The sequence below is a fragment of the Aotus nancymaae genome, unplaced genomic scaffold (genome assembly GCF_030222135.1).
Source record: "Aotus nancymaae isolate 86718 unplaced genomic scaffold, 86718_ANA_hifiasm-v0.15.2.pri h1tg000057l, whole genome shotgun sequence".
In the NCBI taxonomy this organism is placed as follows: domain Eukaryota; kingdom Metazoa; phylum Chordata; class Mammalia; order Primates; family Aotidae; genus Aotus; species Aotus nancymaae.
This window is the reverse complement of record NW_026988471.1, coordinates 250,581-264,632: the sequence shown is the minus strand read 5'-3', so window position 1 is coordinate 264,632 and position 14,052 is coordinate 250,581. Positions and strand designations below refer to the sequence as shown.

Genomic DNA, 14,052 nt, shown 5'->3' with positions numbered 1-14,052 from the left:
TCACCTGCCGCAGGTGCGCGCTCGCTGGGGCCTCCGCGTCCGCGGGGCGGGGCCGTGCGCCTTCCTCTTCCTGGGCAGCCTCGGGACCGGGCGCCGCGGCCGGCGGGCACCAGTGAGTACCGGGGGGCCGCCTGTCCGGCCGCCCCCACCCTGAGGCGCGGTGCGGAACGGGGCGTCGGCGGGAGGAGGAGGGCGGAGAACCCGCGAAGCCTCTGGGGTTTCTGGGTCGCGCGCCTGGTGGCCGCAAACCGCCCAAAGCTAAGATAGAAAGTTTCCAGGACTGTCTTGACCACAGCGAGTTTGACTGAGGTTTAGCCACCGTCTCTTCCATTGTCAGAAACGCCGTTCCGAAGTTCGCAGTGTCGGCGATGGCCGTGTTATTTATGACTTCCTAATATTTGACCGGCCAGGTGTCGGCGACCCTCCTTCGGTTCCACGGAGGCGGCTCTGGAGCTGGGTCGGATGCGCGCGCTCGGAATGCGCGTGGAACCCGCGGCAGGCGCGGAGGAAGCCTTGGCTGGGGCGCCCGCGTCGTTGGAGTTTGCGGCCTCCGCCCCCGGCCTGGGAGGAGAGAAGGGCCAGCGCCGCGCACCTGGCGCTGGGGCCGCGGGGCGGGCGCGGGGCGCGGCGACCACGGGACCTCTAGATAGTTTTCCCTTGTTGAAGGAAGTGTGAAACTGCCCTGAATCGGTGGACCGCCGCTAGGAAAGGGGATTTACGCGGTTGGCCGGAGTGTGTCCTTTCCACTTGTTTGAAGCGATACGCCCATTCCCCCGCGGCGCTGGAAAGTGACACGAGGCTGCCCCGCAAGGTGCCCGGTTTCTCTTCTGCTTACAGGAGATGCCTGTCCTGATTTCTTCTCCCAGGTGTTTTTATTGAGATGGAGGGAATATCTGATTAGTAATGACTTGGAAAATCTGTACACACACAGAGAAATAACAGGTCTCGAGGCTAAAGTGCTGTTTACTCCCGTGGGCTGACCTGTTATTGAAATACTCGTGCAGGAACTGATGTTTGCAAATTGCTATGTTTAAGGAGAATTGGTTATATGGTTCACTCGTGTTCTATTTAAGCAAAATTTCTGTAGAACTAGTCAATGCTGCCCCTCATCTTTTGTACATTAAAAAAAAAAAAGTTTAAAATGATGCTTGCCGACCAAGAGTGATTTGATACTTTTGTTCTGTTTGGGAAATCTTTATTCTCAGGAGGTTTCTCATTCCGCAGAAATAAGGATCTGGCATATCCACAATCCTAGGAGGTTGATGCCGTCGAAGGGAAAGCTCAGCTGTGTGGACTCCGCTGAGGGCGTCACAAGTCCTGTGCTCGCTGGCTTATTTGCCAGTGAATGGCGTCCTCTGAGACCTAATTCTCTGCTCTTTGAGACCTAAGCACATGACGTTTCTTTAAAAATTTTCTTTGGGAAGAGCCCGTTTTTTTACTAAAAAGGTCAGACCAGTGTAGCATGTGTGGACCTGCTCTGTACCAAGATCACACTTTTCAGCTGGAGAGCAGGGGTGGCAGGAATAAATAAAGGGCTTTCCTGTCTCCCGAGGGAGCAGAGAAACCTCCATCCTCCCCGTTCCCCAGCCACAGCCTGGGGTTGGAGGACTGGAAACAAGCTTGGGCTGGCACTTGATGTTCAAATGGGAGTCTGGTTTAAAGTTTGACTCAGGAAGTTAATCATCTGACCAGAGAGACAGGTTTTTATTTTGAGAACTGACAAGGCCACAGAAAGGTAAGAATTGACTTAAGAAACAAAGGCCACAGTTGTCGAGCAGTGGGGTTCAAAATACAATTTTGTTAATAAAAGTAGCTTAAGGCAACATTTCAAAGCCTTTTTAAAGATTAGATAGATACACTTTCTTTTGGCTAAGATTTCTTCAATTTATTCTAAGTCTATCTTTAGGAGCATTCCAGTTCTTAGATGGAATTTTAGTGAATTAACCTCCATTTCACATAAAGTGTAACATTCAATAATTTGATGAATATGTATTTAATAAGAACTTAGAAAACCAAATTTACTAAGCTTTCTTTCCTGTAAGTACTCCTTTCATAAGAGAGTCCTTTGAAGAAAATAATACAAGGGAAGCAAAAGTTTGGGAATCTGATTCTCTCTGGTAATGACAGTGCTGGAGAGGGGCTCTTGGGTCTTCTTGCTTTCATTCCTGACCCTTGGTGAAGGTTTAGATTGGAAATAGTAGTCAACTGTCTCTCCTCAGGTGGCAATTTACTCCAAGTAGGATTCCAACGTCCCTGTGTGACCCCAGTGACCCCAGCACTGAGTTTATAGACCTATGATCAATACCTAAGATTATTTCCAGATCCTATGCTGATTTGTCTTTCCTGTATTTTATAAACCCTTCTAGTTTAAAAAATGTTTTACTATAAAATTTTTTAACATTTAAACTTTTTTTTTTAAAGAAAACTTTATCTGAAAGTTTCTTAGCTTGAGGTTTGGCAGCCACCCTTTTCTTAGGAAAAAACTTAAATATTTATGGAGATGTTGCGTGATTCAAGGGACTTAAGACATTTATGAGAGTTCAGATGCTGACCATGATGTGAGGTATAAGAGGCTTCATTAGTAACGACCTGTATCTTCATAACCTCAGCAATATGATGGAAAGGGCCATCGGCATTCTGATCAGGTCACGCTCCGTATGCCTTATGGCATAGCAGAGGAAAAATCGGTGAGCCATCATTTGATGTTGAGGATGGGATTTGGGACTCATATCTAAAATTTTATTTGCATATTTTTTTTTTTGTTCTGACAGAGAAATTCACTGCATGTAACTGTGAGCAGGCAGGATTTTATTAGAAGTTTAATAGAATGTGTAGTTCAGCTGACACACTGAAGATGTCTTCACTGTGACCAGCCTTGTCAACAGCGGGTTCACAGTGACACAGGCTGGGTCTAGGATGGGTCTTGCAGTCGGTAGCCGTGCGAGGCTGCGTCTGATTCCCAGGTCCAGCGGCTCTCTTCCCATGCTTACAGATCAGGCCATGACTTCCCCTACGGCAGGATGTTTGTAAGAGCAACTCTCAAGTGAGGAATTTGCTTATTGGACTGCTCTAATACTGCTTGGTTGAGAGAGTTCAAAGTATAAAGTCTTCTGAGGGGATAAGATTTATGTATTATTTACAGTGCTTCAGTTGTATGTATCAGAAAATCTGGTCTACATTGGCTTTAACAGAAAAGGATGTTGCTGGTCCATGTGACAAAGAGGTTCTGGCTCTGCAGAGCCCGGTTTCTGTCTGCACCTCCTGCCAGGCTCTCCTACTGAGGCTTTGCTCTCAGAATCTCCCCTTGTGGAGACAGAATCCCACAGCAAGTGGAAACAGAAGTGCCTTGGAATATGTTCTTCTGGCAGCTCCTACAAGTCCCTCATCAGATGCTGGCACTGGACCAGCTTTAGTCATAAAGTTCTGCTGTGGCACAGAGAGGAATGCTGGCCTGATACAGCAGCCTCGGCTCATCCAGTCCACTCCCGGTACTGTGACTGCAGCATCGATGGAAGCAGGCAAGTCGTGCTGCCTCTGAAATAAAGTAGATGAAATATTCAGCCGCAGAAAGAACAAGTTTCCACTCCAGTGAACGAATTCAAATGTATCGAGCATCTAGATATATGTATGATTTGTATATACGTATACAATTAAAATGTATTGAGTATCTACATGTATGACTTTTAGGGAGTCACAACTTGGTAAAAAATACAGTTCTGGTCTGTAAGGATTGTACAGTTTCGTGGTAGAAACGGTGAGAGTACAAAGGAAGGAGGAAGGAAAGACAAATGTGCAGGTTATCCCAAGTCACAAACCTGAGTGCCAGAAATATAAACATTTTATCATGAGACCTCATTTCCAATCAAGCCTGGGCCCCCTTTCTCCCTGGAGGCACTGGCGTTTGAGGTGCGGATGGATAACAGGGGTCGGGTGTGTCTTAGCTACCCACGGATTTGCTTGTTTGTCTTTGGTTATTGTTAACCCTAAAACACTGCTGATAACGCCACAGAATTGGACACGAGATTCCAAGAGTCCAGCTCTCTTAGAGGCTAATAGCAGCTTCCGTCTGCCGGTGGACTGGCTGGCTGACCCACACCTTCTGTGCTGAGGAACCTGTGGAGTGAGCTTCGCCTCCCCCTGCATTCCTCTCCTGGGCACACCTGGCAGTGGAGATGTCTCTGAGGCTTCTTGGAGCCTCTGCTTGGGGTTAGCTCCCTGGTCTCCTGGCACTCCGCTCCGGCTTGACTGTGTTTGTTCTCGCTGTTGTCCTGGAGAAAGGCTCTGACCTCTCCCTCAAGGTCTGGAAAATGCTGCATAGTCTAAGAAGCTGAGAAACTGCTGTTACTGAGTATATTGTCTTCTAAATCCACTGCATTTTCTATACAAATGAGTCTACGCAGGGATCCCTCACAGGGTTTCACTAATCCTGAAAGCCATACAAAATGTTTTATTCACTTCACAAATATTTACTGGGCACGGCCAGGCGCAGTGGCTCACGCCTGTAATCCCAACACTTTGGAAGGCAGGGGCAGGTGGATCATGAGGTCAGGAGTTCAAGACCAGCCTGGCTAAGATGATGAAACCTCATCTCTACTAAAAATGCAATAATTAGCCAGACGTGGTGGCAGGTGCCTATAATCCCAGCTACTCAGGAGGCTGACGCAGGGAATTGCATGAATTCAGGAGGTGGAGGTTGCAGTGAGCCGAGATCATGCCACTGCACTCCAGCCTGGGTGGCAGAGCGAGAATCTGTCTCAAAAAAAAAAAAAAAATGGGATATTACAATTAATAATCAATGTGCTCACCCTCATGGAGCTTACATTCTAGTGAGGGAGATACACAAAAATATATATACACACACACATTTGTGTATCTGCCATGGTGCGGACTGAGTGTCTCCATGTGATGGGAAAACCTGGAAAGATCTAAGCGGTGGAGTAATATTGTCTGAGAAGTTACCTGGACACAGCCTTTCTTTGGAGAATTGGCCACAGGCCAATGCTGGGATCTAACAACCAGGAGCCTGCCACAAAGGGCCGGGCTGGTAGCAGGGAGGGGCGTAACGCAGTCAGATTCTGAGTCTGTTTTGAAGGTTTATGTTCTCATAGGGTTTGCTGATGGATTGGTTGTGGGCATGTGAGAAATTAAGAAATCACAGCTGGCCCAGGTATGAGCACCACCTCTCAATGGACTCCACCTAGAGAGGAAGACTCCAGCCCGGGGGGATCGGCAGGTGGATATCTCGAGTTCTAGTATTTGAATATTTGCATTTGAATTGCTACAATTGATATTACAAGTCTGGAATTTAAAGGACAGTTAAAGAATAGATAAAACTTAGGGAATTACCAAATATAAATGGTGCTTGAAGTCACAGAACCTGGGCAGCATCTGAGGTCTGAGTGTCAGTAGCAGAGGCAGAACCTTAGGGAATACAGAGGACCCCATGGAGGCCAGGAAGGAGCAAGCCCCACTCGCTCTTCCCACAGGCGTAATCGAGTCAGCATTTGTCCGTGTTAGGCTGCGTCGGCATTTTTAACAAAGAAACACAGACCACTTAAGCAGGATGTGAGGGGTTCGTTCCCAGGTCCTTCTCAGGTGGTTTTTGTGCAGCCTGGTGGGATACGTGGCTGCCAGGAGGAAGGGAGAGCCCGTGAGGCAGTCGGAGTCCAGTGTGACAGTGGCTGCAATCCCATTCAAATGGTGTGACAGTGGCACCCTGCCTGGCAAGGTTCGTGTATTTGAGGGGCTGTGCGGAATGGTTCCTGTAGAAGGCAACGTTTCAAACTGGTCTTGAGGAATGATTTGTATTCCACAGGTCAGAGGTTAGCAAACCTTTTTCTGTAAAGAACCAGACAGTATGCATATTAGGCTACGTAGGCCAGGAAGTGAAATTAAAGATACGTCGGCACTTCTGTAGCAAGAGAGAACAAATTTCCACACATTTTTCATTGGCAAAGCTGAAAGTATAATAATTATGTTTTTGCAATGCAAGTCTCCTGGTGAGACGAATGGAATTGTCTACATCGAGGGTGTGACATTTCACTTACTGAGGTACAGTTAGTGTTTCTTATCCTCAAAATAGAGCACAAATATCCAGCTGTTACCGCTGCTCTCTCTTGTGATTTTATCTATTTCATCTTTGAAAATGCATTTTTACACAAAATATTATTCTCCTTTTGACTTGATTTTTTCCAACCATTAACAAATCTAAAAGCCATTTTTACTCCAAAGGCCACAGGCGAGCCACCTGTCAGGGTCTGGCCAATCCAACTGTCAGTTCCCAACTTCCTGCCTCGCGGCTCCCAGAGGCCCGCGCCTCCCCACCCGGTTTATGTTCTGGGATAAGCAGCATTCCTTGAAGTGTGACCACTTTGCAGTGGGCAGGACATCAGCTTCCTCAGGAGGGGGCCAGGAGGGGTCTTTAGGGAGAGAGGGACATCCAGTGGAGACCCCCAGCCTCGGGCAGAGGATGAGGTCCCTCCAACCTGGCCTAGGGAAGTCCTTTCCAAGCCCCTGGTCAGAAATCAGACCCTCCCCCCAGCCCCAGAGGGCTCGTGTTCTGGCTAGCACCCAGGCTCCCACTGCACGTCCACACCACCAGCTGCGGAACCCTCTCTCCAGAGTGGCCTCTGCTCACCAGCACCCCTGGCGTGTCCAGCCGTGGGCATCTCTGTTGATCTCTGGGCTGAAGCGCGCTTTCTCCAACGAGGGCTGAATCTGTCCCGGGCCCTCCTTCCTGAGAACTCTCACAGCCTAGGGGCCATACAGTTGCCTTGTATCCTTTGTCATAGTCAATCATTCTCACATTGCACTTCCCTCTCTGTAGCGTCTTGCTTGGACCTGGACTGCCACAGCTACCCCAGCCGAACAGGAAGGTGTAGACAGAGGAGTCAGTGGGGCTGGGGTCCTGACGAGGGAGGGGCAGGATCGAATCCTATAGTCTTAAACGGTTTTAGGGTGTGCTTGCTGATAGGAGTGCTGGGTAGACCAAGATGACGCATCTGCTTGTCCATTTTAATGTTTATTTGGAAAGCAACATCACTGTTTTGCTTTTCAGAGGACTTGCAAGTAATGTTTTTAATAATATGCAATCAAAAAAGATAAAAATATTAATATACAGTATAATTACATTTGATAAGTATTTTATTCACTTTTCTGCCGCTTAAGTGATTAAAATGCATATTAAAAATAAGTCAAATCTAACCCTAAGTTCAAAAATCAACATTTCAAATACTTCTTTATCTTGTTCAGCAAACACCATAGAGAAAGCCGAATGATTTTTTATGTACTAATTAGGGTAAAGTTAGCCACAATAACAAGTAGGTCCTCGAATCTCAGTTTCTTAACACACTGAGAGTTACTCTTCCGTCACATCATAGCTGAATGTGGTTGTTCGGCCGTGGGCATCCCCTGCAGGTGGCGACCCCGAGATCTGCTGTCGTTCCCTCCATGGCTCTGCCGTCAAAGTCCTCTTTATCCAGGAAGTGATGAGGGAGGAGAAAACACACTCCTGACTGCCTCAGCGTAGAAACGATGCATCAGCTCCAAGCGATGGCACGGGAGGCACTCGTGGGCAGACGGCCGCTGTCCCAGCGCCACAGCCACCACAGAGCCCTCCATGTGCAGCTCGTCCCGTATTTCCATCAAAATTACAGTCAACACATTTACCTTATAAGCAGACAAATTGGTATCAGTCCGTTTTCCAGTTATATTCTCATTAGTCTAGCTAACTCGCACCAGCGCAACCAATATTCCTTCTCCTTTTTAGCAATGAAAATCGCAGTGAAGCCAGGTTCCCTCTGAGTGTGTCCTCACTAAGTGGAGTTTCCAACATCTAGCAATCCAGTATACCATAAATGCTATATTGGAAATTTGGAAAATAGAAAATATCCCTGACCCCGTATCTTTTTCTTGATCGCTTGTAGAATACCAAAGAAAGATTTTTCGATTTGGGGGCCAGGTACGGTGGCTCACGTCTGTAATCTCAGCACTTTGGGAGGCCAAGGCAAGCAGATCACTTCAGGTCAGGAGTTCAAGACCAGCCCGGACAACACGGTGAAACCCGATCTCCGCTAAAAATACAAAACAATTAGCCAGGCAGGGTGATGCGTGCCTGTAGTCCCAGCCTTTGGGAGGCTGAGGCAGGAGAATCGCTTGAACCCAGGAGGCGGAGGTTGCAGTGAGCCAAGATCACGCCACTGCACTCATGCCTGGGCGACAGAGACAGACTCCATCTCAAAAACAAAAACAAAAAGAAGAAAAAAGAATTTTCATTACTCAAATCATGACTAAAATATACCTCCATAAAATGTACTTTAATGGCCCAAATACTCACTTGGAATTTTCCTCATTTATATGTTTTATAAGACCCTTTAAATCTAAACTTTAAAATCAAAGCATTAGTAATAAAAAAAATAGAAGAATACCGATAAGTTGACATCATTTTGAATGGATGTCTTACGATTCCTTCCTGATGTAAGAATTATGTGCTTCTGAGAATTGTTCTGTGTGTCCCTCTCCATATTCACCACAGCAAGTAAAAAGAATATCAGGCTTTCAGTGTCTTAAGGCTATCATCAAAATGGGATCCTTTCATTTTAAACAAGTACATGATTGTTGAGAACATGAGTAACTTTTTCAGGTCCTGAAAATTCACATTCCGGGATTGTCAATGTTACATGACATGCAACAAACAAGTAATTAGCGAACAATCTATCATCGAGGCCTCGTCTTTCAAATTCCGTTCGCGTGTGTGTCTGGAGTGAGGGATGGGGGCTTCTGTGACCACACGTTTGTGTAAAACAAATAAATGCACGTTTTTACTTTCCCATACCCTTTTCAAGTCATATCGTTGGCCCTGAGAAGTAAGGTTTGAAATGATAGTTTGTGGAGGAATTATTCATAATATACATTTTATACCTGTAGTCATGTTTCCACTAATACTTAAATATTTTAATTACACAGTATTCAGATTATGCAGTGATTTTTATGTAACATATTTCTGGCACAAGGGACTGGGGAATAGTGTGATTTACACCCATGACCTGCATGGCAAAGGGAAGAGCACGCGTCTCCTCAGGCCTCCGTGTTCCTCTCCCTGATTCTGGTCTTTCCCCGACCCGCGTCTGCCATCAAATCAAACATCCTTATTCTTTTAGACGTAAGCGTGTATGTCCGTTACGTAAAAGCCTCGTCCTCCGTGCGTCTCTGTGCAGCTTGTTTTTACCTTGAATATGATTTATTTTTTTCTATGTTGAGGCATGTAGCTCCAGCTTATTTAAAGTGCTGTACAGAAATTCGTCTTAATACTCTACCAAACTGTGTCCATCCTCCTCTTAAGGAAAGTTTAGGTTGTTTGGTTTTATAAATGTACTTATTATTTTGCTACTGAAAACATTGCCTCAATGAGCATTCTTGTACATGTTATATTGGTTTCCTGGGCGGCCATCACAAATTACCTCCGACGGCTTTGCTTACAGGAACAGAAATTTGTTCTCAAATAGCCACGGAGTTTCCAGGCTGGCTCCTCTGGAGGCCCCGAGGGACAGGCAGGAAGGCCCCTCGCTCAGGGCTTCTAGAGGGAGCCAGTCAAGTGTCCTTGACTCTTGCTCTGATGAATCCAATCGTTCCATTGCTTATGGCTGCCTCACTCCCACCTCTGCCTCTCTGTCTTCTGTCTCTTGTAAGGACACTCATTATTGGATTTAGGACCCATTCAGGGAATTGAGGATGATCTGGTCTTGAGATTCTTAATTGCACTTGCAAAAGCCCTTTTTCCAAAATTGGTCACATTCAGACAGCCCAGGTGCACATCTTTCCTGGAGCCACTACACATGTCTTAGTGAGCACACCTGTGAGCATCTCCCTGCGCGGTGTCCCGGGGTGAGTGGCAGCCTCGGAGGCACTGCACACCTCTATAGGTGTCTCAGTGAGCATCTCCCTGCGCGGTGTCCCGGGGTGAGTGGCAGCCTCGGAGGCACTGCACACCTCTATAGGTGTCTCCGTGAGCATCTCCCTGCGCGGTGTCCCGGGGTGAGTGGCAGCCTCGTAGGCACTGCACACCTCTATAGGTGTCTCCGTGAGCATCTCCCTGCGCGGTGTCCCGGGGTGAGTGGCAGCCTCGTAGGCACTGCACATCTCTATAGGTGTCTCAGTGAGCATCTCCCTGCGCGGTGTCCCGGGGTGAATGGCAGCCTCGTAGGCACTGCACACCTCTATAGGTGTCTCAGTGAGCATCTCCCTGCGCGGTGTCCCGGGGTGAATGGCAGCCTCGTAGGCACTGCACATCTCTGTAGGTGTCTCCGTGAGCATCTCCCTGCGCGGTGTCCCGGGGTGAATGGCAGCCTCGTAGGCACTGCACACCTCTATGGCTGTCTCAGTGAGCATCTCCCTGCGCGGTGTCCCGGGGTGAATGGCAGCCTCGTAGGCACTGCACACCTCTATAGGTGTCTCAGTGAGCATCTCCCTGCATGGTGTCCCGGGGTGAGTGGCAGCCTCGTAGGCACTGCACACCTCTATAGGTGTCTCAGTGAGCATCTCCCTGCACGGTGTCCCGGGGTGAATGGCAGCCTCGTAGGCACTGCACACCTCTATAGGTGTCTCCGTGAGCATCTCCCTGCGCGGTGTCCCGGGGTGAATGGCAGCCTCGTAGGCACTGCACACCTCTATAGGTGTCTCAGTGAGCATCTCCCTGTGCGGTGTCCCGGGGTGAGTGGCAGCCTCGGAGGCACTGCACACCTCTATAGGTGTCTCAGTGAGCATCTCCCTGTGCGGTGTCCCGGGGTGAGTGGCAGCCTCGGAGGCACTGCACACCTCTATAGGTGTCTCAGTGAGCATCTCCCTGCGCGGTGTCCCGGGGTGAGTGGCAGCCTCGTAGGCACTGCACACCTCTATAGGTGTCTCAGTGAGCATCTCCCTGCGCGGTGTCCCGGGGTGAGTGGCAGCCTCGGAGGCACTGCACACCTCTATAGGTGTCTCAGTGAGCATCTCCCTGCGCGGTGTCCCGGGGTGAGTGGCAGCCTCGTAGGCACTGCACATCTCTATAGGTGTCTCAGTGAGCATCTCCCTGCGCGGTGTCCCGGGGTGAATGGCAGCCTCGTAGGCACTGCACACCTCTATAGGTGTCTCAGTGAGCATCTCCCTGCGCGGTGTCCCGGGGTGAGTGGCAGCCTCGTAGGCACTGCACACCTCTATAGGTGTCTCAGTGAGCATCTCCCTGCGCGGTGTCCCGGGGTGAGTGGCAGCCTCGGAGGCACTGCACACCTCTATAGGTGTCTCAGTGAGCATCTCCCTGCGCGGTGTCCCGGGGTGAGTGACAGCCTCGTAGGCACTGCACATCTCTATAGGTGTCTCAGTGAGCATCTCCCTGTGCGGTGTCCCGGGGTGAATGGCAGCCTCGTAGGCACTGCACACCTCTATAGGTGTCTCAGTGAGCATCTCCCTGCGCGGTGTCCCGGGGTGAGTGGCAGCCTCGTAGGCACTGCACACCTCTATAGGTGTCTCAGTGAGCATCTCCCTGCGCGGTGTCCCGGGGTGAGTGGCAGCCTCGGAGGCACTGCACACCTCTATAGGTGTCTCAGTGAGCATCTCCCTGCGTGGTGTCCCGGGGTGAGTGGCAGCCTCGTAGGCACTGCACACCTCTATAGGTGTCTCAGTGAGCATCTCCCTGCACGGTGTCCCGGGGTGAGTGGCAGCCTCGTAGGCACTGCACACCTCTATAGGTGTCTCCGTGAGCATCTCCCTGCGCGGTGTCCCGGGGTGAGTGGCAGCCTCGTAGGCACTGCACATCTCTATAGGTGTCTCAGTGAGCATCTCCCTGCACGGTGTCCCGGGGTGAGTGGCAGCCTCGTAGGCACTGCACACCTCTATAGGTGTCTCCGTGAGCATCTCCCTGCGCGGTGTCCCGGGGTGAGTGGCAGCCTCGGAGGCACTGCACACCTCTATAGGTGTCTCAGTGAGCATCTCCCTGCGTGGTGTCCCGGGGTGAGTGGCAGCCTCGTAGGCACTGCACACCTCTATAGGTGTCTCAGTGAGCATCTCCCTGCGCGGTGTCCCGGGGTGAGTGGCAGCCTCGGAGGCACTGCACACCTCTATAGGTGTCTCAGTGAGCATCTCCCTGCGTGGTGTCCCGGGGTGAGTGGCAGCCTCGTAGGCACTGCACACCTCTATAGGTGTCTCAGTGAGCATCTCCCTGCACGGTGTCCCGGGGTGAGTGGCAGCCTCGTAGGCACTGCACACCTCTATAGGTGTCTCCGTGAGCATCTCCCTGCGCGGTGTCCCGGGGTGAGTGGCAGCCTCGTAGGCACTGCACACCTCTATAGGTGTCTCAGTGAGCATCTCCCTGTGCGGTGTCCCGGGGTGAGTGGCAGCCTCGTAGGCACTGCACACCTCTATAGGTGTCTCAGTGAGCATCTCCCTGTGCGGTGTCCCGGGGTGAGTGGCAGCCTCGGAGGCACTGCACACCTCTATAGGTGTCTCAGTGAGCATCTCCCTGTGCGGTGTCCCGGGGTGAGTGGCAGCCTCGGAGGCACTGCACACCTCTATAGGTGTCTCAGTGAGCATCTCCCTGCGCGGTGTCCCGGGGTGAATGGCAGCCTCGTAGGCACTGCACACCTCTATAGGTGTCTCAGTGAGCATCTCCCTGCGCGGTGTCCCGGGGTGAGTGGCAGCCTCGTAGGCACTGCACATCTCTATAGGTGTCTCAGTGAGCATCTCCCTGCGCGGTGTCCCGGGGTGAATGGCAGCCTCGTAGGCACTGCACACCTCTATAGGTGTCTCAGTGAGCATCTCCCTGTGCGGTGTCCCGGGGTGAATGGCAGCCTCGTAGGCACTGCACACCTCTATAGGTGTCTCAGTGAGCATCTCCCTGCGCGGTGTCCCGGGGTGAGTGGCAGCCTCGTAGGCACTGCACACCTCTATAGGTGTCTCAGTGAGCATCTCCCTGCGCGGTGTCCCGGGGTGAATGGCAGCCTCGTAGGCACTGCACACCTCTATAGGTGTCTCAGTGAGCATCTCCCTGCGCGGTGTCCCGGGGTGAATGGCAGCCTCGTAGGCACTGCACACCTCTATAGGTGTCTCAGTGAGCATCTCCCTGCGCGGTGTCCCGGGGTGAGTGGCAGCCTCGTAGGCACTGCACACCTCTATAGGTGTCTCAGTGAGCATCTCCCTGCGCGGTGTCCCGGGGTGAGTGGCAGCCTCGTAGGCACTGCACACCTCTATAGGTGTCTCAGTGAGCATCTCCCTGCGCGGTGTCCCGGGGTGAATGGCAGCCTCGTAGGCACTGCACACATCTACTGTGCTCAGTGCAGCCACCAGTCCTCGAGGGCAGCTATGCTGATCGGCTCCCCCCACAGGGTGTGAGACTCCCTTTGTGCCACACCCTTCCATGCACTGATTGGCAGATTTTTTTAATAAAAATTTGTGAAATGTAACTCATTGTTGTCTTTTTGTACTTTCCTGATTCCTAGTCAATGGGATGAATTCTTCATCTACATAGTAGCCCTGGAGATTTCTTCTGTGAATTAACTAATCATACATTTCAACCAGTTTTCTATTGTGTTGTTTTTTTTTTGTTGTTTAGAAAACCTTTATATATTCTATATCCAAAATCTCTGTAAGGTATATGTATGACGAATATCTCCCAGTCTGTGGCTTATGTATTCTTTTTTTTTAAACTCTGCGGGTAGAGCTTTCAAGGTTTAGTGTAGTTAAATATTTCTATGGTTTCCCTTTATTGCAGTGCGTTGTGTGTGGAATTCCTTCCATCCCCAAATCATAAAGACATTCTCCATATTTTATTCTAAAAGAATTAAATTTTGTCTTTAATATTTAGTCTTTTAATAGAATTTTTTTGTGTACAATGTAAGATTGTATTCTAATTTTATTTCATTTAATATGAAAAATAACTTATCCCAGAATAATTATTTAACTACCATGTCATGTCTGCCATATATTTTTAAAGGAGCATTATTTTTATTTAGTGATTCAATATATCGTGTGTATATTCTACAAACATTGGGTTTCTAGCTATCCTATGCCCTTATAAGTTTGAGG

General features: G+C 49.6%; 1 protein-coding gene across 1 annotated transcript in view; it reads left to right on the top strand.

The window, feature by feature from the left end:
• The first annotated feature begins 61 nt into the window (after positions 1-61).
• The window catches only part of SH3YL1 (SH3 and SYLF domain containing 1), a 48,837-nt gene continuing 34,846 nt past the window's right edge, over positions 62-14,052 (top strand). Inside the window, exon 1 of the mRNA XM_021667526.2 lies at positions 62-112. Within this exon, the coding sequence (XP_021523201.2) occupies position 112 (1 nt within the window). The 5' untranslated portion in view covers positions 62-111. The remainder of the gene's footprint in view (positions 113-14,052) is intronic.